Source organism: Cinclus cinclus, chromosome 1 (assembly GCF_963662255.1).
Source record: "Cinclus cinclus chromosome 1, bCinCin1.1, whole genome shotgun sequence".
Taxonomy (NCBI): Eukaryota; Metazoa; Chordata; class Aves; order Passeriformes; family Cinclidae; genus Cinclus; species Cinclus cinclus.
In genome coordinates, this window is record NC_085046.1 from 140,476,146 (window position 1) to 140,500,475 (window position 24,330).

Sequence of the window (24,330 nt, forward strand, 5' to 3'; positions counted from 1 at the left end):
TCCTTAAAGGACAATATTTTCTCTTAGTTTTCCTAAAACATTGACAGAGACATAAAGGCATATAATCTCATGGGCAGTCACTCTGATGCCCTAATCACAGGGTTTTGCCATAATATGATTTTTTTTCTACCTTTGTTTAAAGTTGACTATCAACAGTTCCAAGAAAGTAGATTTTATTGCTTGGTTTTTTTTTTGAAGTGACTCCTAATGTTGAATATTTTAATGCAGAGCACTCAATTTCTTCCCCCATTTATCATGTATATCTCATGAGCAACAGCACTGAAGTCATACTTATGCAAGGTTGTATCAGGAAAAGACAGTGACTTATAACCAAACATTTTGAACTCAGGTGTTTGAATATTAAACATCTGAATACACGTGTGTGGAGAGATAATGTTTGTCAGTGCACCTGAACACCCACAGGCCTTGCTGAAAATCCAGATATTTATTTTAGTTTTTAATAACAGACTCCATTCCTCTTGGATAGTAGTAGATTTTGTGATGGACCTTATATATAGATTCAGTTCCAGCAACTTGCTAAAGTTAAGTAGCAGGATTAGAAACAGAACCAAGAAGAACTATTTATTTTCCTCCTACCTAGTGGATTATGTTTCCAAATTATTGATCTTCCTTAAAGAAGTAAGAACAGAGAGTTGCTCCAAGCAGTAATGGCTTGGGCAAGTAATTGGAAAGACTGGGAAGAGGTCAAAATATATCATGCTGCTGGAGTCTTTTCTCTCTGCACTTCAAGTGTAGTGAAATATCAAAGGTGCTTTCTGTCAGGCCACAAAATCACCTCCCTCATTCTTGCTAGTCATAAATGGTGCTGTAACACCAACAGAATGACAAAGTGCCCTCCTGTGCATAATGGCTTTCTCATATGTTTTTCATAGGAAGAATCATTAGAGCAAGTAAAGGACTTGATCAAGGTTTCAGAGACTGCAGCTGAGGAGAAAATGAAGAAGACCCTAAATGGTTTTATCAATCAAAGCAGGTAATAACATTTACTAGATGCATACAGAAAATCAAATTTAATGTTGGCTACAAATTCAAGGCTAGACAAGGAAACTGATGATAACTTTAAAAAAGTACCGTAAACTTACTGAGATATATATTTTATTTATTTTGCTGTAAAAGCAAAGACCTTCCCAAACTGCAGTTTCTATTTAGATGGAGAAAATATTTATTGATATTTTCCATATTCAGTATTGACAATAGATGACTGCCAATCATTGTCATATCATTTTGGCTTTCAGAATATGTGTAGTATATGTGTATATATGTATATATAAGTATATGCAGTATATGTATATAAGTGTATGTGATAAGTAGGATTTAATAAAGTGTGTGATAGATACACTCTAAAAAAAACACAACCAAAGTTAATATAAAAACAAAGGATGCCACATATTGGTATTGATCCAGTGGGCTTCAATCAAATGACATGATTGGGCTCAAACTAGATATAACCCCTTATTTCTAGATATTATTAACCCATTTTTAGGAATTGTGCTGCAGAGGTTTTGGACTCTATTCCTTGAATCTTATAGGTAAGATTTTCATCATCTTTGTCTCCTGGTTCATGCACTGCAGCTGACACAGAATATTCCAATGCATTTTAGCACATTAGTATTCTCAGGTTAAAAAAAGTACCAGATTTTAAAACTCTGTTATTCCTGTGTCCTAGGGTGTTCATGGTCATTGCTGAAAAGAAGCCCAAAGGGTTGAACTACACTGCTTTGGACAAAAAGAGGCTCATGCTGTTCAAGCAAGAGCTGGTATGTGCTGTTCTTTTCCTGAAAGCTTTGATGCAATGATGATTACTAAAAGCACATTGCTTGATTATTTTCCAATTTTATTTTCTATTCGATTACACCATATGGGTGTAATTTGTAATTCATATGAATATAGTATCCATGAGCATTTATTTTAATAAATCCCACTATGTTTAATAAAGAGTTGTCAGATACACTAAAAAATATCAGAAGATGTTGTTTTTAAACACCAATAAGGCATTATAATAATGAGATTACTTTTCTTGTCCATGCATCTTAAAATGGAATGATGCCGAGTACAGTGGAAAAACACCAAATTTACACTGCTGTCTAACTACCGTGGTGGTGCTGCACTTCAAGAGTAGTAAAGTCTGGCCTTTGGTATTCCTGGACGTAGTAATGTTCTCCAGGGAACCAGTGACAACAAACCAAACTGGATGGAGGTCATCTGAATATTTATTAGCTTTTTTTTACTGTTTGTACCACAAAAGATTGTGCCTTCTATCAGGATCAAGGCCTGGGAATTCCACATGGCAATCACATCCTTTTTGGGACTTCCATGCATGCAGTATACAGACAAAGAAAGACAAAATGGGGGACATTCAATTTTTATGTTGTCCAGCTCCAAAGAGTTGATAATTTTCTTTTGTGACAAAGAAACATTGAACAAAATGTCTCCCATCTTCTCTTTTCATCTTCAATCAAAGACTGTTTCTCTTCCAGTTCAAACTACTTGATAACAGATGAAAAGTATTTCTTGTCTTTCCTCACTGCAGGAAGCTATGTCCAGTGATGCCAAGGGAATAGTTCAGCAGCAGAAAAAGAAGATGCCACTGGATGAAATTATTCGTGAGACTCAGAGTTTTATAGACAAAATTCGATTCTTGGTTGATGAGGTAATCCACACAGAATTCAGAAAAAAATAAAATCCAGGACTTGGCTTTGATTTTCATAATCCCATGTGAAGAATAACTTCTGGCTTGGTTATCTGAAGAGCTCTCCTTCAGATACCTGGACCTTTATTCTCTTTTGCATTAAATGGAGCTGTTATCAAACCAGGGTAGGAAATGTGTGATATGGCAAGGATGCACCACAAATATATTTTTTTAATAAGGTCATCCCATACCTGGTGGCTTGGAGAAGTCAACTTTCTGATATGAACTCATGAACCTGTATGTACACCTGTATGGATTTGGATTGATATGAGCTCAGGGTGCCTGTATTAATTATCCTGAGAAAAACAGAAGAATTTATATATTTGATTGGGCCAAAATCCAGCCACTGGAAAGCTGTGCCTTTGAGAGCTGCTTGTGCTAGCAAATCAAAGAGGGCCATGGCTATTCCCTGACTCAGAGAGCAAGTGACACAGTGGCATGGTTTATATCTTACACACAAATTCTCTTCCTTCCTAAAACAGAGTGACCCTGCTTACAGTTCCTTCAGGGAACAGTCCCTCAGCTGGTCTTTTTTTCAAACTACACTGAAGCTTTCCTTGGGGTAACATTATCTGGGACAGGGCAAGGCAGTCTCACCGAGGATCGTCGCAAGCAGAAAAGATGATCATATGTCATTATTTGAGCTTGTTCCTGGTCCTTTTTGGTTTGCTGGTATAGATGAAATTAATGGTATTTCCATGGTAGTTACTTATGTGGTCCATGGTTAAATTATTTTCTGGGACAGGGCATACCCAGATCCTTAATTTTAGTTTCTCCTGAAATTACTTATGAAGTGGGTACTCCTTAATCTCTTTACAAAGCTCTTTACCTTCTGCTATAATTAGAAATTGAGGTGTGGACTGAAAAGCATGAAGTGACAGCCTAGTTTAGTTCAGGGGCAGCTCTGCCACTCCACAGGAGCCATGAGGGCATCAGCTCTTAAAGTGTTTCAATAAAAATATGTTGGTGGTGGCTCACAGAAAGAATCCAGTTTTAGTTCAATATGCCTCATTTAACAGCCGCAGAGTACAGTGCCTGATGTGTTCATCTGGATGATCAGCAACAACAAACGAGTTGCATATGCAAGAGTCCCAGCAAAAAACATACTCTACTCCCCAGCGAAAGAGCAGAGAGGCAAGGACTGTGGGAAGATTAAAACTCATTTCCTGAAAGTAAGTCTGTGGCACACTGCAAACACAGGTAATGCCTGGGAAGCATTTGGCATTGAGATTTCTCCCAGGGATGGTGTTTTACAGATTAATCTTTGTAATGTAAAATATGTACAGTTTTGTATCTGCCATTTATTAATATTTGTTTCTTACATTTATGCTTGTCATTCTTTAAGCACTCTATCATTGCCAGGCTTTTGATGTATGAGTAATTAATTCCCTCACTACTTGTTAAGGCAAGTATAGAACATTGTTTATGAATGGCTGTATACATAAACAAATAGAAAAGGTACAGCCTCTTTGCTGGCAAAAACAGAATGTAGTACATGCAAGTCTGGGAGGAGACTGGTGAGAGATCAGCACTCAGCAACTCAGTGAGGAAACCTAGGTATTCAGGGGTAATACAGGAATTATTTATACTTTCCATTTCAAACATGCTTAAGTTTGCGCAATGTATGTCCAAAATACTGTTATGGGATTATTCATATTGAAGGAAAGCCCTAGTGGATATACTCCTAAAAAGGCAGTGTGACCAGTAGCACCTACAGTGGAAAATTGTGCACTGTAATTGTTACTGAGACCATCAGGAAAAACAAATACCCCAGACAACAATTACTTCACATAATGACTTTTTTAGTGGTTTTTCACCTTGGACTTCTGAGAATACTCCCATAAAGCACAGCTAAGGAGCAGATAAAACTATCTAAGATCCCAAGATACTTGCCATAGGTACTTGCTAAGCAAAGTACTATTTGCCTGATTAAAATAAAATATTCTGCAATTAACTATTCAGCCCCTTCAGTGTCAAGACTTACCTTAGGAAGAGACAATACCAAACTCTGAACTTAGCAAATCTAGGTGAAATGGGAAGGAAGAAAAAGCAAATAATATATCAAGACTAGTAACATTTTATAGTGGGAATGTTTTCTGATCTGCCCAATGGAGTAATATTTTAGTAATACATGGGACTAACTACTGGAGACCAGCAAAACTGCATGAAATGGAAAGTGGGCTGAAGTCTGGGCAAAGTAGGGCAAAAATAGCACTTATATGTGTGCAGCTATAAGATAGCCTGCACAAACCTCTGCATATTAGGCAGTATGGTGTTTACATAGATTGTTGGTTGAGCAAACTACTAATTCCTTCCCTAAAAATCACAGAAGTTTCTTGTGCTAAACGAGTCTCAGGGCCACTCACTGAGGAAATGCCATTAATCAGTATATCAGTTCAAACAATGCTGCTTTATTTTACTCTGTCTTGGTAAGACTCAGCACCCAGCCATCTATCTTGAGCTTGTTGGCAATAATGGATTTTTATTTCAGCTCCCAGGCAGGCGTCCTCTGGGTTGGACTGTGCAGGCAAAAGTGGACATCTACCTATGGCTTGGACCTACCAGCTATGCCCACAGTGCCATGGAGAATTTGCCTGTAGGATATGAGATTGAATTACCATCTAACACCAATTCAGGGCACAGTGTGCTGCCCTCACCTGCTTGCCTGCTGTATAAAAGTAAGGCACTCTTTCTTCTCCCTATTAACAAGAGAAATGGCCTCAAAAGCTCTAGTTCAGTGTGGCACGACCCCTATATAATGTATCTGTTCTAAGATAATAACGGCTTTGCTTCTTCTCATCAGAAAAGGCTGGGTCCATTGCCAAGTCATCAGTTCTGCCACTGACACTTTGTAGATGTCAGGAAAAAAAAGAAATTGTTCAAGTGCAATTTCTGCTCCCTGTCCCATGGGTCTGCCTCCTTGTAGAGGAAGCATCCCTCAGTTCTCCTGATGATGCATTAAACACCTAAAAGATAAAAGAGTGATGAGAGAGAAAAATTGGCGCTGAATAGAGATCTACAAACTTGATTTTGAGTGAATGCAGATGTCTTGCACAACTTCTGAGTGTCTCAGGTGTTTCTTTAGTGAGACAGTACTAGCAACAGTTCCCCTTGTCAGATCCTTTTGGAGAGCAGCTGGTGAATCTTCCCCTCCTCCCCCTGTGCTGCACTGTTTCCATGGAGCTGATGCTCTGTTTTCTCTGCCATGATGCAGCCCCACACCTCTTCCAGCTGAGAGCCCACATGTACCAGGCCAGGGGGCTCATTGCCGCTGACAGCACTGGACTTTCGGATCCTTTTGCAAAAGTTACTTTCACATCACGCTGCCAGACCACAAAGGTGAGTTCCCAAGCCTCTTTTGGTGACTGAAAATTATTTTTTTTCTTTACAATTAAGTTATGAAAAGGGAAAAGCTTGGTTTTGCAAGGAGATGCTTGGCAGGAAAAGTTAGATGCCTGCTGTTAAAGAGCAGATCCTAAGAGTCCACTGCAAGCAAAGCAAAGGTTTACGTGTTACCCACTGATCTAATGAGAGGTGCAGCAGTACTAATTTATTTTAGCTCAGATATCAGATTCTCTGGGACTACTGGGGCTTTGTAGCAAGTGTACTTTTCTTCACATCTTTATTTATGTGTTTTAAATTTGGACAGTTGTCATTGCTAGCTATGAATGTGGGTGTAAGGGTGAACCTTCATGGCTCTCTTTTCCTCTAGCCTATGCATTCAGTCATTGAGCAAGGTGAAGACCTTTCTATGGCTTCTGTAGCCATGAGAGCCATCATGGCCCTTTGTGGTGGAATGTGGCAAAGCACCCTGGTGGTTTTAGAGCTTAAAAAGGAAATGAGCTGAAAACAGAGAGGTGGGAGACTTAAAGACTGCTAAAATATGCCCAATAGGGAATGGTCTCCCATCTCCCTCAGGTAACTCCAGGGATCAAATGTGCTCCTGTGTGGCCTCTAGAGAGAGGTGGAAACTTCTACAGAGTTTCAGTGAGAAGGGTTGAAGTACAGCCTGGGCAAGTGAGCAGGAAGATGGTCCCTCACAGAACACCGAGACTGACTTTCAAGGGCCCTGAGCCCTTTACAACTACCCTGGAGTTAAAATTGGGCCAGAATTCTGACAATCATGTCATGAACAGAATTTGCTTCAGAAAACATATTTCACCCTCCCATCCAGTCCCTCCCCCTAAAACTTCACAGAAGACTGTTTTAATTTAATTTATTCTAAAATTCCTCTGACATTTTATTCTGTTACAAAGCAAGTTCTGTTGCATGTGTCAAAGGGAGCAAAAATAAAAATCTTTCTCTAAATTGTAAATGCCTGCTTGTGCTACATTGGTCTCAGGGTTATGAATTGATTTTTTCCTGTAATGTGATTTTAACTTCTAATAGAGGATGGTGAATTAATCCAATTAAATTAGTGTCTAGATGCACCAGATTCTGGAAAGTAGAATTTGGCCCAGGAAAAATAGGTGTTTATAGGCACAGAAGTGTTAAGTTTATTCACTGTCTGAATAAAATATTGCAGCTGATTACTTGCATGTTTTTATAAGAGTGTCAGCCAAGTGCAATAAATGGTAGTAAAGAACCTTATTTCCATACAAAAGAATGATAGCGGGTTATGAGTAATTTTGCAGTTGGCACATTTTTATTCTTTAACTGTTATCTTTTTAAAATATATCTTCTGCGTAGAAAGTTAAAACATTCTGTGTGATGAAATGCTATAAGCATCCACTTAATTCAAATTACAAGAAATTAAAAATGTTTTATTCCTTAGGAGTGATCCATGAAAATGTCTTCTTTCTTTTTCATAGTTTTAAGCATCATTACACAGAACTAAAAATAAGATTAAAAATGTACCCTGGAGAAGTGAAAACTGACCTCAGTTAGGGCAAAAACTTTATTTTAATAGAACTTGGCTTGTGCCTGCTTTCCTAAACTGACAGCTTTCCTCTAACTTTAATACTGAAGTTTGTCTACACAGACTGGTTGTCATGTATTGATATGCTTGTTAGGGATTTGTGTGGCAAACAGGGAAATGGAGAAATTGGAGGTACCAGCCTCAAAGTGAAAGATTCATCTTCTCCTGGCTGGGAGAAGCTGCTGAAAAATGTGGTGTCTCAGACATAGCATTGTTCAGGCTGTGGAAAAGGTCACCAGCAGATGAGCATGTCCTGCTGAAGGTCACTCAACCAAACAGCTCATTAAATGTTTCCTCTCTTCCATAGATTATTTCTCAGACATTATCCCCCACCTGGAACCAGACCCTGCTTTTCAACAGCATTGTGCTTCATGGTGACAAAGAGGAGATCGCCCAGTTCCCACCAGAGATTGTCATTGAGCTGTACGATGATGATGCAGTGGTAAACTCAAAATTCTTCTCACTAAACACCTGGGCTCTTACATCCTACTGCAAGCATGAAAGCAAAGCTGAGTCACTGAATAGACTTTAAATGGATAGCCTTGCTGAACAGAGCTCAGTGTTACTGGGGTTTGTAGTTTAACATCTGAGAACAGCCCTGAGATTCACTACATGGCCTTGCAAAGATACGGCCCTGTATTTTCCCCAAGTGACTCTTGCTCCCAGCTTACAGAACTCAGAAGCATCTTGTCCCCAGGTCCCTTGAATTCCACTGTAAATATTGTATCTGTGTCTGGATCAGGACCATGCAGACTCTGATTCAGTCTCACTGACTAAATATAGACCTTAGAAATTCTGGATCCTCTGAAGAGCTTAGAAGTACTTAGCTCTTCCTCTTCATAGCTGCCTTGCATCTTACCTTGGCCTGTCCTTCAGAAGGTTTTTTTCCATAAATACTAAGCTCTGCATCATCTTGGTTCCTACAACCATTATGAAACCCAAACCTGTTTGACCCCTGTATTCTCCTTTATTTAGGGTAAGGCAGAATATATTGGGTCTACAGTGGCTGCCCCTGTGGTGAGACTTGCTCATCAAAACTATGAACCACCAAAACTTTGTTACCACCCAGTGCACTGTGGAAGTCTTTCAGGAGGAGACCTTCTTGCCACATTTGAGCTTCTGGAGGTAAATTTTTTGACAATTACGCTTTTACACCCTGGGGCTCATAAAAGCTTCCATGGCATCAGGGTTCATGACCATCTTGAATTAATAGGAACTACAGCTGGAGCCATTGGACCTCACAGTCCCCATGCAACTCCTGTCACCCCTTCCACCTTGTCAGGGGCCACTGCCCACGTACACACCACTGCCAGCCCTTCACACACTGTAAGCCTCCTCTGCCTGTCACTTACCCTGCCCTAAACTGTGCTCTGGCTTGAGAAACTGTGAAAATCCCATTGCCATTGCAATGACCTGCTGTTTGGAGTAGCACATGGCCCTGACTACCAGCCTCAAAGCTCCCAATACTGCTTTCACTCTTAGGAAAATGAAATTATGAATAATAAGGAATGGATTAGGGAGGTTGATTTTTTAGATATCCCTGCTATCTTAAAAGAAACATTACATGGTTTCCAGCTGCAAGACAAGGAAAAATCAGTCCTGGTAGATGTAGGACTGGGGTCTATCGTGCCAGGATTTCAGAATATTTCACTGAAATTTACAGAGTCACCAGTTAAAGGTAACTTCCATCTGCTGAAAACTTACAACAATTTATTCTGAAATCTGAAATGGGAAAATGTGGAATGTCAATACATGTTTTACAGATAAAACAGGCTTTTAATCATGGTAACTATTTATATTTTTGGTGAAAGCCTTAAATAAAACACTGTGTGGAATATTTCCTCATTATGGTGGTGTCACAGGAGAGAGTGAGAGCTTCAGACAAAGCTCATTAGAGAAGCCCTCCTGTTGAGTGACAAGGTGCAGAAAGGATCCTCGTAAGGATCCTCTTGCTTTCTAAACGCCTTCACAGAGAGGAGCCTGAGTGTGGCTGGGTCCAGTCTTACTCCCAGATTGTCAATGGTTTAAGTCTAAGAAATTATAGAGGTGTGAGTGAATCTTTCTGTGATGTCACTTTTTGGTGAATAAAAGAGTTATATATTATATTTTGTTTTACTATCTTTTGGGATAAAGAAGTAACACTATTTAGGGGATATATTAAAATATACTCCTAAGAATTCTTTAGAAAGTTGACAACTTCATTTCATGATAGGAAATGAAATCTTATGATTTCAGTGAGTACCCATTTGGCAAGGTTTGGTCCATTTTCCTGCACTTCATGTCACCCCATTCCATTTTACTGTTTTCACTTTGTTTCAGAATTTTCCTTTTTCTTTATTTTTTTCCCCAAGCATTTAATTTTTTTTAAATTTCATAAATTTCTTCTTCATTTTACTTTGTTCCCTCATTTTGAAATTTCAGTGAGTATGATTATGGCCACTTTTGGTTCTTTTTTTTTTGCATCTCATTTAATTCCAGCCCATTTCATTGTAGTCACTCCTTTTCCAAATTTCCTTTATTTTTTCAATTGCATCTTATTTTATCCTATCTCCCTTCCTGAGGGTTTGTTACACTTTGCTCTCTGAATTCAAGATTTCATTTCCTTTCATGAACTGAAACTTCCAGCCCTCAAAGCACTCCAAGAGCTGATATGCTGTTGGCATTTTCCAACATCAGGGGATTCCTGATGGTGCTCTCTGTGAGGAAGGAAAGAAACCACTCTCATCACTGATTTATTCTCATTCTGAACCCATAACTTTTCCTATGACATAGCATTCTTGATAACTCTGATTTGCAGGTACGGTTTGGTTCAGCTGAAGAGTGTTGTGTACGAAGTGAATGTTCCTTTCTCCTTTCAAAATGAATGCTGTGTCTTGCTGAAGGGATAAAATTAATCTTACAATGAAGTATCCTGGCATCCAGAGAAAGAGCACACTAAAAAAATATGAACTAAAGGATACTGACAGTCTTACTTTTGCTCATAACTAACTCGGTGTTTATTGATTTTCTTTTAATCAAAAAAGCAAAATCCTTTTGTAAACCTTTGTGCAGGTTTCATGAAGGTTTCACTCTACTGTCATTTGAGTACTAGACTGTTTTTCACCTCTTGTTCTCTGCAGTTATTAAATTAAATGCTTTCGGTTTTTACTGATCAAATGTAGATCATGTGTGCATGTGAATTATTGCTGGTAATTATGTGAATACTCACCTTTGCTGCAGATGCTGTTCTGGATATTATGTTTTCCACCCATCTCTTCCTTCACCTTCAAAGTACCAAGGAACACATCCTTTCTCCCTTATAGTAATTAGACTCACATACAATTGTACATAGGCAGCCTGGTTAATTGAAGCAGAAGACTTCAACCTCACAGACCCTTTGTGACCTGTATTTCACCTGATTCGCCTCTCAGTAGTGACAAGTTAGTTTAGGAACACTGCTGCTCTCCAGAAATCATGCTTCTTTTCCCAGAAGCTGCATATACAATAGTCCTTGGGTACCATGCTTCAGGTGAAAGCTGAGAAGAGCTCTGTCCACAGGTTGTTCCCTGCTGCCACAGCCTGAGCTTCTGACAGCACTCATCATCATGTGCTGGCTTCCACTCTTTTATGTAGGAATTTTATAAATCATACCAGGCTTCATATCTGTCCTATTATGGAATGAGAAGGTCATAAATACACAGCTAAAAATTAGGAAGGTGTTGGGAAATGAACCCAATGAGCTTTGTCACAGAAGGTGCACCAAGCAGGCAGCAAAGCCTGGAGCACAGCAAGAGGCAGAGATGGTCATGCCTCAGAGCTGCTGTGGAATCTGCTCTCCTCCCACTCAGAAACAGGGCAGTCATGTACACCCAAATATGCTCCTGAACATGGGCAGGTTCATGTGCAATCACACTCAAAGAACAGAAGTGCTGCCTGCCACAAGAGTTTAGTAGCTGCACATAGAAGATTAAGCCCTAATGTTGGAAAGGTGGTTTGGAAGTTCTCAAATGTGAGAGCATGCAGCAATACAGGAACACTATTCCATAGCAGCTGGAGAATATTATGTCTCTCTAGCAAATGTGTGGTTTTCCTGATGTGTACTGTCTGTTCACCAGCTCTTTTTAACTAGAATCCCATCTAGAATCTTCCTGTGTAACTCTTCTAAACAGTTGTGCTCAGGATTTTTGTTAAATAGAATTACCATGCTTTCAATTTTTAGTAAGTAGAATTATCATGCTTCAGTACATGCATGTCTTTAGGGCAAACTATGTCCTACAAGGTAAAAGGAGCATTTTTTCATAAACCCAATCTACTGAATACTTTTTCTGCCGTAAGTTTTAGCATCACAGCATGAGAGATAGCCTTTCAAGTCACATTCCTTTCACAGCACAACTGTTCTGCTCTGCAACTTGTCTAATAAAACTAATTAAATTGGTGTGTTCTATGTGTATCAACAGATACTTCTGATACTGGTTTTATTCTTCCAAAAACCAGCCTGAGTTACAACTGCTTCATTTTTCAGATTCCTGAGGCAGATCCAGACAGACTTCCTCCACTGGATCCACCAGATATTGGTCAGATTTACCCAGTCCCAGCTAACATACGGCCTGTTTTAAGCAAATACAGAGTGGAGGTGAGATACTTTGACAATTTCCCTTTCCTAATCTCATCTCCTTTTATTCTCTTAATAACAGTAACTGATTATTTTACAGTCTTCATCAATAGGATGCACATGAAAACAGTATATAAGGGCAAGCAAGGCTGTGCTTCCACTGAGAGGAACAGTGGGTCTGTGTCTCAATCCTGACCTGTTTGGGAAAGGATTTCTCTTATGGCAGAGCATGGCTGGTGGATCCACACTGTGCAGCCAAGGAAGTGTCCACAGGACACACAGGAGATGGAGAGCTTCCGCTTGCAAGTGACATCACTGGAGCTAAATTTTGGCATCAGCTATCTTACAGGCTTTTTCTGGGTCCCAGACTTCAGTCAAACAATGTCTTCTGCCTGTGTACAAGTGCCTACACCTTCCCTGCCCTTCTCTCTTGTAAGATTTGTGTCCAAAGTAGCCTTATATTAGAAAGCTGGGAAAAGTGGCAGCTTTTCCTATCACTGCAATGCCTGATTCTGCCCAGCCCCACTGTTCACTGCCATTCATTCTGCAGCCTTCACACCATCTGCTAATTAGCCCATTTCCCCATGCCAAGCCAGGGTTTCTGCAGGATAACACTATTTCTCTCTGCACTCCACAGGTCCTGTTCTGGGGTGTTCGAGAGCTGAAAAAAGTCCAGCTCCTCTCGGTGGATCGGCCCCAGGTTCTCATCGAGTGTGCAGGGAAAGGAGTCAAATCCTCTGTCATACAGAGCTACAAGAAGAATCCCAACTTCGCTGGCCTTGCAGACTGGTTTGAAGTGGTGTGTACAGCATGCTGCCCCTTGCCTGTCTGTTCTTTGTTCAGACAAGGTGTTAATTACCAGTTTTCTTCCTTTCTTGTCAAATAATTTCTTTTGTCTTGATTAAATACTAAGGGATGTCAATTCTCCTACAAAAGATCCTGATTTGAAAATACTTTAAAAGACTTCTGCTACAACCATGTGAAATAAGAAGATTATGTTCTTCATGTTAAGTCCCAAGTAGATAAGAAAATATGTTGTTGCAAACAGATTTTTATTAATAGTTTGTGGGTAGCTAACAGAAGTATTTTAACTCCTCCTTTCCAAATTTACTGGGTAGTGTTCAGTTTCCTTGTTTTCATTCCATTCTTGTAACTTTCCTTTGTGTGTTACTGGACTATTAAGGGGATTGATCATTTCTGGCTCATGAGCTCACATTGTCACACGTGCTTTTATGAACTGCAAAGTAATGTATCACTTGTTGGTTGGGTTATAAGAGCTGGCACTTTCATAATCAGTCACCATCAGAATAAAACAGTCTGCTTAATTTACTTTTGAGAAAAGTATATCAAAACAATAGCATGGATATTGAAGTACAGTTTCTACAGTATTTTTATCTCCTACTGTATTGTCCTGAGAGCTGTTTTCCTCTTGGTAGATTATCCTATAAGGCATGTAACCACGCAGGGTCCACATCTTGTTGTAGGGTAACCTGAGGCAGATAGGGTTAATAGCAGCAGTGGAACGAAGACTGACAACTTCTAACACTGTATTCCATCCTTCTGAACACTCCTGATTCTCCCAGTTTATTCTAACAAGAGATGCTTCAATATGGGAGCATGGGATTAATCTCAGCAGTACAGTCTGTACAGTCCACTCTGTATTTTAAAGAACAAAGCTTTCTCTTGATTTTGCAGAAAACCTAAATCATATTGCCTATGCTGAATGCATTTTGCATTATGAATATGTTCACGGCTAAGGAGGAGGGAGGGATGGAGGGAAGAGTAGAAGCCTTGTTGCTGAGCATGAGAAATATTCTGTATGTGTGCTATGTTCTCTAGCAATTCTCTCATGCTGCTGTCTGTCTCCTGCACTAGGAGCTGCCTGAAAATGAACTCTTGCATCCACCACTAAGCATCTGTGTGGTCGACTGGAGAGCGTTTGGGAGGAGTACTCTTGTTGGAACACATACCATCAATTGTCTTAAGCAATTCCTCTGTAAAACCCCATTAGGTCCTCAACCTGTACTTAACAGAGTAGACATTGCAGAAACTGACATAGGTAAGCGTTCAATTCTGATCCCAAATAAAAAGACAAAGAACCTTCTTATAGGTTTACACTTAGAAATGTGTTTTATTGCGTTGAGCATAGGATCAAACCCTGAATCACATGATTATTTGATGATCACCAAATGCTATGACAGTATTTCTGGCAAAATCTTACCTAACTTGCAAAGTTTCAATCTCAGATTCACCTGAGCCATCCCAGCCTGCTGAGCTATCCCAAGAAGAACCATTTTTAGCTGATGACATCTATGCTGAGGTGGAGCAGGGTAAATGGACAGTAGTAGAGCCAGACTCATCCCCCAAAGCACTTCCTGCTACTGAACCAGAGCACATTGCCTCTGAGCCAGGAAAAGAGAAGAAACAGAAGGTGGGTACAGCTGAAGCTACCAGCTAACTTCCTCCTGCAGTCTTGCTGACTTCAGCCCTGATAAAGTGGTAATCTGTGGACCCCAGGTTCAGAGATTTTGAATACTGACATATTAATACACCCACACTATCTTGCTGGCCCTCAAGAGAACTCATTAACAATGAAGCTTTCACCCCACAGAATTTCATTACTTCTGCTAATAGATTCATAAAATACTTGCAGAATCAAGTGGAAGATGCCAATTTGTATCTGAATGTTTGCATCCCTTGAAACATCATTATTTATTATCTGTGTAGATTTGCCTATTGTATGGGTTGCTCCTGTGGCAATGTCTCCAATGTTTAAAGTCATGGCATAGTCAGTAGAAAATATAGAGAGAGCTTTAATAATGTGATGATCATGGTGATGATCTTGGAATAAAAGAGACAGGAATTCATATTCCATTTTATTTAACTCTTGGAGGCTGAAATTTTCTGTGTATACAGCTGGTCATGCCTAATGTCATGAGTCAGGTGATTAGTTCTAAACAGTTCTAGTGCTTTTGCTATCATTTGGTAGGATATAAAAAAATCCATCCGACGGTCAACGAAGAGGAGAAAAAGAACCATTGCAGATGAATCAGCTGAAAATGTTATTGACTGGTGGTCAAAATACTATGCTTCTGTGTTCAAAATGCAAAAGGTGAGTCACCCAGCATGCCCAAAACTCTCAAAGATGAGCAATGTTGTCAAAGTAGATTTACTGCTGAATGATTCCTGTCTGATATTACACTAATAATGAGGAGTTTGTCCATCATGTTTTTCTTTTGAAAGGCAAAAGAAAATTTTTCCAGTGAAGGAAAACCTGAAGACAGTAAGTAAAATATTTGCATTTTTCTATTATTTTGCACCAATACTTTCTCAAGTATTGTTTCTCTACTACTTTACTGGCAACAATTAATGTCTGATAACAGAGTACTATTGGTCTACTGGGCTTTTTACAGCTGATCACATGATGGGTAGGTTAAAACTTCACAGCCAGAGTTGGATTAACATGAATTTCCTGTCATTCAAATACCATGCACAAAGATTAGCAAAGTAAAAGTCCTAAAGGATACAATATAAAGATTATCCTGATCTTAGGCTGCATTTGTAACAGGTTCTGGAAAATAAACTCCTCTCAATTTTGAATCCAGCTCAGGATCAGTGATGCAGAAACAATTTCTGCTAGGAGCCTTGCAGTCATGTGTGTTATTTTCTTAGCTGGAAAGCTTTATCTAGATCAGGTCCCAGGAAATTTTTTTCACAATAACTTAAAAGAATTGGTGAGAAACAGCCTCTGCGTGCACATGTATGTATGTCTCCTTACATACATATTCCATGGCTCAGCAGGTCCTGCCACAATCAAACTGAACTCTGGAAAACTTTATTTTTGGACAAATATGACTACTTGAGAAGGCTGGAAAAATAAAGAAATATTTACTGTTTACACAGAGCTGCTGTTCAGAATGAAACTAATCACCTTTTTGTGCCAGAGCTGACCACACTCCCACAGTGACTGAAGTGTTTTAAAGGTTTATGGAGGTGTTGAGGTTGCTCTGAATGGAAGATACCACCTAAATATCACATGACATCATCTTGGGAATAGCAGATAATGGTGCTTCAGTGGTCATTAGGGCTGCTGAGAGATGAGAAGGAGATCAATTTCTGAGTGAAGTTCACATGGAGGAAATATTTACATAGAAAATGGTCTGTGATGTTCATTTACAGTTGTGACATCCACCCACAGGCTATTCAGGCAAATGTGGCATATTGGTTCTGACTGATGATTTCAGACCTTGCAAATCCTCTTCTAATAATTTTTGTTACAAATTTTCACCTGGGATGATAAGCATTATACATACAGGACATCTCTGACATGAAATATGGATTTCTAAGTATTTAGTGCTGTTAAACACACAGGAACTACTCAAAAAAAGAATGTAAATGAACTCAAAATCCAGATTTCAGCCAAATAACTGAACCATCTCAGTGTAACTTTTGAGGGCCATCGTCTTTTTGTTCAGACATCCCCTCTCAGTGTTTGGAAGCTGCCTTTAGTCTGCTGTACCTCCTCCCATTTCTCTCACTTCTAGGCTTCCACCAGGTGAGATTCACCCTATTTTGTGATACCTTTAAGCAGAGAAGGACTTGGGTCATCCTGATATCTGCAGTAGCTGTCAGCCTAAACAACATCTTTCAGTTTTAAATAAACTTTAATGTGAAAGCTGTTAAGATCTGTTTGTTTGCACTGGGGAGGAATCAGAGAGAGAAGAAAAGGGTGGTCTGGGAGGTGGCCATCAGGGAGGGGGTCATACAGGACACCATCACTTGTCCAACAAGCTCTTTATGAAGACTGGTAGACACAGAGCACATAAATTGCAACCTTTCTGCCTGGGAGGACCAGTGGTAAAAGAGAGGAGCCTATGTCCAGCAGTAAAGGAATAGAGAAAGAACAAGGGGGGGCTCTTTAAAAAAAAGTATTTTGCATCCTTGTCTGAAGCATTTTATGTGGTTTGCTTACAAAAACATACACAATGTCACTGAATTTCTGCAGATAAGCAGACTTCTGACCACATAGCATTGATCATAGAGGATGAGCCAGACAGAAAGAAGAAGGATAAGACATTGAAAAGAATACAGAAGGAAACCCCAAATCTAGCAACACTGCAGGTAAGAGAAAAGTAAGGCTGAGGTAAGGCTGTTGTGATTCACTGTCTCTCTGAAGTTTGACATCAGCAGCTGTGTTTGGCAAACCCTCCTTACATATATTTCAGATGCTTCAAAATGACTAAAACACTCTAAATTATAATGATAATGCCCTTCAGCACAAGGGCCACAAAGGAAACCAGGGTCTCATAGGGTAGATATGGCCCACTTGGTCTTAAATGTAGAATTTATTGGTGTAGACAAACCCAGAGAGACTTCAGTGAAATTCAATTTTGTTGTTTGCATGTAAAATATTGCAGTTGGAAATCTCAAATTTCATGTTAGAAATATTGCAGCCTATTAAGAATGTCTTAAAAAAGAGATGGAAAGCATTGCTGTGACAGCTAGTGCATCCTCCCTGATGGGAAATAATACTCAGCTCACATAAGATTTGGTTGGGTAATGATAGAAGGAATTCAAAGAAAACTATATGGGTAGTGCAAAATGTCTGGAGAGATGAGAGGTTTGAATAGATTAGGACAGTTAGGATTAGATTGTAGCTGAATAAAAGGGAATTGGAAACTGCTGTCTCCATTTTTAAGAGATGGCAGTAGTATAGACCTCTCTATTTAACCCTTGATAAATTACTGGGGGAGAGTACTGAAAAAACATATTCTTTGAAAAATTATTTGGTCTTTTGAGCTATCCTAAAGCTCTGTTCCCATAGCAACTTTATTATTGTCTGCTTTGCTCTCAAGATTTGACACATTAGCACAATAGAATAGGTCAGTTTAACAAAGGCACAATGAAGCAAGGAAACAGAAGCAAAGAGCAGCACATCCACAAATTTTCACTCACACCAGTGCTTACAAATGTTCATTTTGGTCCCTCCAGATTCACTTACACCTGCTGCAAGAATGTGTTATTTCAATAGTTGGGAAAAGACTTTGGTTGAGGACAAAACTAGTCCTGTTTTATACGGGGATTAACTTTTTTTCCTCAAGGACTTTTGCAAAACCTTGGTTTTTATTAAAGTCTGCATTTGGGGTCAAAATGAATTTCTATTCATTCTCTAATAAAAAAGTTGCTATAAATATATTCACTGTGCCACAAAATATAAGCATTCTTCTATTTTCAAAGATTTATGAAGGAGATTTGGAGAGCGAATTTAATAACTTTGAGGACTGGGTGAAAACTTTCCAGCTCTTAAGAGGAAAATCTAATGATGAAGTTCATGCTGATGCTGAAGACAGAATAATAGGAAAATTTAAGGTAAGCTTTAGTGTTGATTAAATGGGTAATAATTTAGAGACTTCAGGTTTTAATACTTATTTCAGGTATGCCAGGGATGAAAGACATAGACATTTATAGTCTGTTGTAAATAGAATTAATTTTATTATATGTGGAGTTAAGTTTTTTCCTTTCCCATTATCTGAGAAAAATTCATCATTCAGCATCAGGTGTTCACTTCTGTTTTAAAATAAGGAATTTCAAGGAGTTTGAAATTACCGAAGAGGAAGAAGAGATACATTATGTAGTCGAGATTTCACTAATGCAACTTGGTTTCTACACTATCAGTTACAGAACCTTATATGCAATTTTGTGTAATTTAAGTGTAGGCCCCCACAGCTACAGCCTCATCCAGGGCTATCAGGCAATCTGAAAAGTTCAAAGCCTGATTAATGTTATTAGGATTTGTTTGTACTTTAGAGGAACTGATTAAACTCATTGATATCTCAATTAACTTGCAATGCAGATTTCTGTCCAAAGGACTTTTTAGTTGCTTTCAGGCAGTATGAGCTACTCAGCAACATGAGTTGATATTGATTTATATGAGCTGCAAAAATAAATTTGGATTCCTGTCACACTGTTATAAAACTTACTCAATGGAATTGTTAATTTGCCAATATACAGTTAAGATCAGAATATTATTTTTAAAATATTAATGATAAAAAACCCTTGGATTTAGAACAACTACATGTATTAGTTTTAAATGATCAATAGGCATAGAGGTACTCCTTATAAATATATAGCTATGATAGCACCATATTGTAGAGAAAACACAGTTTAAAAGGTGGTATCGAGTGCAATGCAGTTTAGGTTCCCTGTGAGGACTACCACAAAATAAGGTGCATGAATTATATATTTTTTTTCATTCAAAGAGTTGCTTTTTTTATTGTACTTTATCTGTGTTCAAGGGAGATGAAAGTCAATGTATTTCCAGGGTTCCTTCCACATATACCCAAGTCCTGAGGATGGCAGCTTGCTGGATGGAGGGCAGCCCCACATCCTTCAAGGGATACCCTCAAACCACTCTGTCAAAGTCCTCATCAGGGTTTATATTGTGGCAGTAAGTAGACAGATGCTCTTTTAACCTTGAAATAACTTGGATTTTTCTTTTCAACTCAGTTTGCTATAAGTATCTTTACAATGAAACTAATCCTTATTCTTGAGGTTTGGTTTTTTCCTGGTCCTATTTCAGACAATTTTTCATACTGTAGAAATGGGTGGTCTGAATAGAAAATGTTATATATATTCCTCACAATAAATCTAGTGATTGTGCAAGACTGGAGAACCACTTTACTTTTTCAAACTAGAAGTTCTGGATACATAACTAACATAATATAAACAACCTGTTCCAGTCACAATATGCAAATGCAGACAGTTTTAATGAGTAGAGTTGTTCAAAATGACACACATTTAAACAAAACCTCATTAAGGGGGAAATGGTAGCGTATTTTTGTGGGGCTGTGAATAGCATAGTATGAAAGCTCTACATGTGAATAAATTTTGGGGTCAATAAAGGTAGAAACACAGAGCACAAGATGAGAGAGAATGATGTGAGAGGTAAAATGGGCAGAAGAAACTGGTATTTCAAAGAAACAAGAGGGTTGTAGGTAATTTAAGACAGAATGCAGAGAGACAGTGGCACCAAAACATGAAGAGATTGTTTTACCTCCTGAATGAATATAAAGACTTAGAGGTCTTTTTCAACCTTAACAATTTTGTGATTCTACAAAGAATTGGTTTGCACTGTTCAAAGATCTGGAACAATATTTGTGTGTAAATCTTTCCTGAATCCTACCTGCACTTGTGCAGCCAGTTTCTTCCTTAGCATTGCCTCTCCTGCTGAGCTTTTTCTATCTTAGTGATGGGACAACACTTCCAGCTTTGCAAACTCTCTTCTCCTCCAGGTCATCTTCCCGTAGTAGGCTACGAAACTACAAGCCAAATTTTACATTACATTAGGCAGACAAAGCCCCTGAACTTCCAGAACACACCGGAATGGACAGGAAAACCACAGTCCAGTGTAGGGACCCTGGTGTATTTAAGCAAAATTCCTGAGGACACAATTGTTCTTAACAGGCATTCAACCTCAGCCCAGCTGATCCAGATGGCAAATCAGATCCCTACATCGTACTGAGGCTGGGCAACACAGAAATTAAAGACAGGGAAAACTACATCCCCAAGCAGCTAAACCCTATATTTGGAAGGTCAGTGTTGACTTATTTATGTCTTATGTCATTTGTGCTTTATCTCTTGCTACCACTGTGGCTGTTACTAAGGTTCTGCTATATGTTGATTTCTGCCTGTTTGGATGTTTTGTAATTCTGATGGTTAAAACGTTGGGAATTGGTATCACACTGTATGATAATAAAATATTTCATTTTCATACCCATCAAAACATAACAAGTAATGCAATCTGTGAGAGGTTTTTGCCACATCCAAATGATGTGAGAGCAAGTGAGGCAACAAATTATAATTTTCTGTGAAAATTAAAATAATCATTAAGTTTAAAGCAAAATAAATATCAGAACAGTAAAGTGTGATTTCACAATATTTGTTGTTGTTTCAGATTGAATAGAGTGCTAAATAAATCTCATATTTCTAGGAAATATGAATTTTTTTAACTCAGCCTTCTGAATGAGGGAGCCAGGGGCAAGCTGTCAGTTAATATCCCGTTTTCATTTTTTTTTTACCAGTAAATTTCCCCATTTTAAGAAGGTTGAAAATATTTTGGATTGGGGTGGAAGAATATTAAGACTGAGAAACTATACTATTTAGGACTGAAAGACCCCTAGGGGGGAAAGTAGAAAACTCTTCCTTCAGGAGACAAAACTCTTCCTTCAGGAGACAAAAGCATAGTTTTTCCTGTGCATTGGAGAAATCTGGAGCCAGTACTGTGGTGATCTGGATGTCCCGTCTTTCAATAACGTGTCAAATCCCTTTTACAGTCACATTTATATTTTCAACTTCCCATAACATCTCACCAATACTGATTCCTGAAAAATGCACCAATTGAAAAGGGAGTTCTTATCTTTGCTTTTTTGAGATTTATTTAAAACTTTTGTCTGGTCATTTTGTTGGGTGCCTCCAAACTCCTATATTCAATATTTAACCTGCAGCTTTTAGAAAGAAAACAAAACAGACTTAGATGTCCCTTTGGGGGGTTCTGAAAAATGTGTGAGAACTCTTAAATACAGATGTATTAGCATTACTAGATTTCGGATTATAGGAACACTCTTAGGACAGTGCACAGGGTGCTAGGGAAGCTGGAGAAAGAATATACTTCTGCACTGTGTGTTTCCAGCATGTTCAAATATTTAATTGAAGCAAAAAGCACTACCAAGAAAGTCCACTGTGTATTTGAAGAGACACCACTCACACATTGTTCACATTAATTAGCTGAGTCTTTTAGGCTTCAAAATTGATTTGACTTCATGTAGGTCTCAATTTTTCCTGTAGATCATTTGAAATCCAAGCTACATTCCCCAAGGACTCCTTGCTCACAGTCTTGATCTATGACCATGACTTCATTGGGACAGATGATCTTATTGGAGAGACTAAAATTGATTTGGAAAATCGTTTCTACAGCAGACATCGAGCTACCTGTGGGTTACAGAGTCAATATGAAATGTAAGTACTTCTTCAGGCAGCAACAGAGCTCACCGTGTGTGACTTGACTTGAAGGAGAGCTACAGATGTGTTCCACATATTATACTTTCCCCAGTTCAAAAGTGTCACAGAGGGTATTTTAATTAAAACTCTCCAAAGAGCTTCGTGGTGGCTTTGGGTAGCTTCCAGCTTCAGTGGGAAGTGGATATTTTTAAATTAACAGCTCTGCTGCTTCAAGAAGTATTTTAGATAGTAAACAGCTGATGTTTACAACATACCTGCTTGATAAACTGCCTTTGGACAGGCATGAAGGGCAAATGGGAAAAATCTCTCAGAGAAATTATGCCAGGGCTCTACTTAGCTCTGTGTTATTCAGCTGCAGCTGGAGTGAATGCAGCAAGGCTGGTGGGACAAGGGTGGCACTGGGGGGAGCAGAGGCTGCTGATACAACCTCTGAAATGGGGTGAGTCCTGGCGCAGTGAGGCTGAGCTCCTGGGCCCTGCCAGACTGCTGCACTCTCAAGCGCATTATTATTGCACATAAAAATTAATTAATGCAGGGAAAGACAATCTAAAATAACTCCACAGCCCTGGGGTGGGGCATTAACCTGGGAGATGTGTGTTTTCAGCTCTTCTATGATTGTTTTTCAATTTATCCACAAACCAAGACAGTATCAAAAAACAATCCAGGAGCACAGACCAACCCCCAAAGCTTCCCTTGCCAGCTGAATCTCCAGGGTGAGATATTTCTTCATGTGCTTATTACAGGTCCCAGATAACCTGAGCTTGTCCTTTGTATGTGGGAGCTGCAGAATAATTCTCCTTGAATGGAGGCAGCACAAAAAAACTCGAATCCTTTTAATTACAAAAGAGAACAAGCTCTGTTCCTTTTCCTCGTGGGAAACATGCCCATGCTATTACTTTATCTAAGCTGTAGGCAAGGCTACCTCCGCTTCTCCTGTGTTTTAAGAGGCAGAGTGGTTGATCTTCAAGGACCTGAGCAGACAGAGGCAGTGTCTCAAGTAAGAAGCAGAGCTGGACAAAGGAAAAGTTTGACTGAGCAGATATCAGGGCCACTGACCACAAAGCGAATCTCTGCATGGAAATTCCTGATCTGTCAGTGCACTAATCTGAGGGGAAACCTTACCCATTTTGCTTCATTTTGTTGCCTCCCTGCAGAGAAGGGTACAATGCATGGCGAGATGCAACCAAGCCCAGCGAGATCCTGACTAAGCTGTGCAAGGACTACAGAATCAGTGGACCCTTCATGCGGCCAGGAGAGATACAAGTAGGAACAAAAATCTTCAAGGGACAGACAGTCTTCACAGAGGATGAGAATGGTAATGGAGTACAGCATCCTTCCTTAGCAGTGTAGCAGCACCAGGAGCCTGCCAAGATGTAGCTGTAGCCTTGTTGTGCTAAGAGCTCTCAAGTCAGATTTCTGGAGCCTCTGTCTGCTCTTAAACACTCATGTAACTCTGGCAATGCAGGCTGTGTCTGCATTAGCTTTTGCTGTAGCTTAATTGCAAAGACTCTGCAGAGTGAAGCAGTTGCTGCTGATGACTTGACATCCCCATGGAGGCTCTTGGGGAATACCTTGGAATAGCTCCTACCTGATCCCGAGGATGGAATGTCCAGGATTGGTTGGAGTGTGGGGGACCCTCTTGGAACATGTCTTCTGGCTTACTGTTGGTCTGTCAGTGCTCTGAAATCCTTCCCCACAGAATATCAAAGCATGGGAAGTCAGGAAGAGTCTTCAAAAAATGTATTCTGTGTCTAAATTAAAATAGTGGAATAGACAGATGCAAGAAATGAGAAGTAGAGGGAAGGGAAATACTGTTTTGAAGGGAGTTAGTCAAGGTCAGACAAATCTCATAGTTACATTCTATTCTACAATAGAATATTATATATATTCTATACTATAACTATCCTATACTATTACTATTCATCTAGTTACATTCTAAACTGCCAGTCCTACCTTACCTACTTGTTTTTCCTCTCTGTTGGGTTTTTCCTCCTCATGGTTACTGCCACTCTGACTCCCCTTGTGAAGCACTGACGGCACTCTGTAAATCCAGGTATCTGTGGGGTCCATACATCCAGATGGCAGGACAGAACT

The 24,330-nt window shown here is 39.3% G+C and overlaps 1 protein-coding gene across 1 annotated transcript in view; it reads left to right on the forward strand.

The window, feature by feature from the left end:
* Positions 1-24,330, forward strand: part of FER1L6 (fer-1 like family member 6) — a 63,515-nt gene that overhangs the window by 27,693 nt on the left and 11,492 nt on the right. The window contains exons 15-34 of the mRNA XM_062514945.1: positions 894-994; positions 1,688-1,778; positions 2,552-2,671; positions 3,730-3,882; positions 5,202-5,388; positions 5,925-6,049; positions 7,936-8,070; positions 8,604-8,753; positions 12,130-12,240; positions 12,857-13,018; positions 14,095-14,278; positions 14,466-14,650; positions 15,209-15,331; positions 15,463-15,502; positions 17,225-17,340; positions 18,457-18,588; positions 19,541-19,666; positions 20,683-20,810; positions 22,063-22,233; positions 23,391-23,551. Of these exons, the coding sequence (XP_062370929.1) occupies positions 894-994; positions 1,688-1,778; positions 2,552-2,671; positions 3,730-3,882; positions 5,202-5,388; positions 5,925-6,049; positions 7,936-8,070; positions 8,604-8,753; positions 12,130-12,240; positions 12,857-13,018; positions 14,095-14,278; positions 14,466-14,650; positions 15,209-15,331; positions 15,463-15,502; positions 17,225-17,340; positions 18,457-18,588; positions 19,541-19,666; positions 20,683-20,810; positions 22,063-22,233; positions 23,391-23,551 (2,701 nt within the window). The remainder of the gene's footprint in view (positions 1-893; positions 995-1,687; positions 1,779-2,551; positions 2,672-3,729; positions 3,883-5,201; positions 5,389-5,924; positions 6,050-7,935; positions 8,071-8,603; positions 8,754-12,129; positions 12,241-12,856; positions 13,019-14,094; positions 14,279-14,465; positions 14,651-15,208; positions 15,332-15,462; positions 15,503-17,224; positions 17,341-18,456; positions 18,589-19,540; positions 19,667-20,682; positions 20,811-22,062; positions 22,234-23,390; positions 23,552-24,330) is intronic.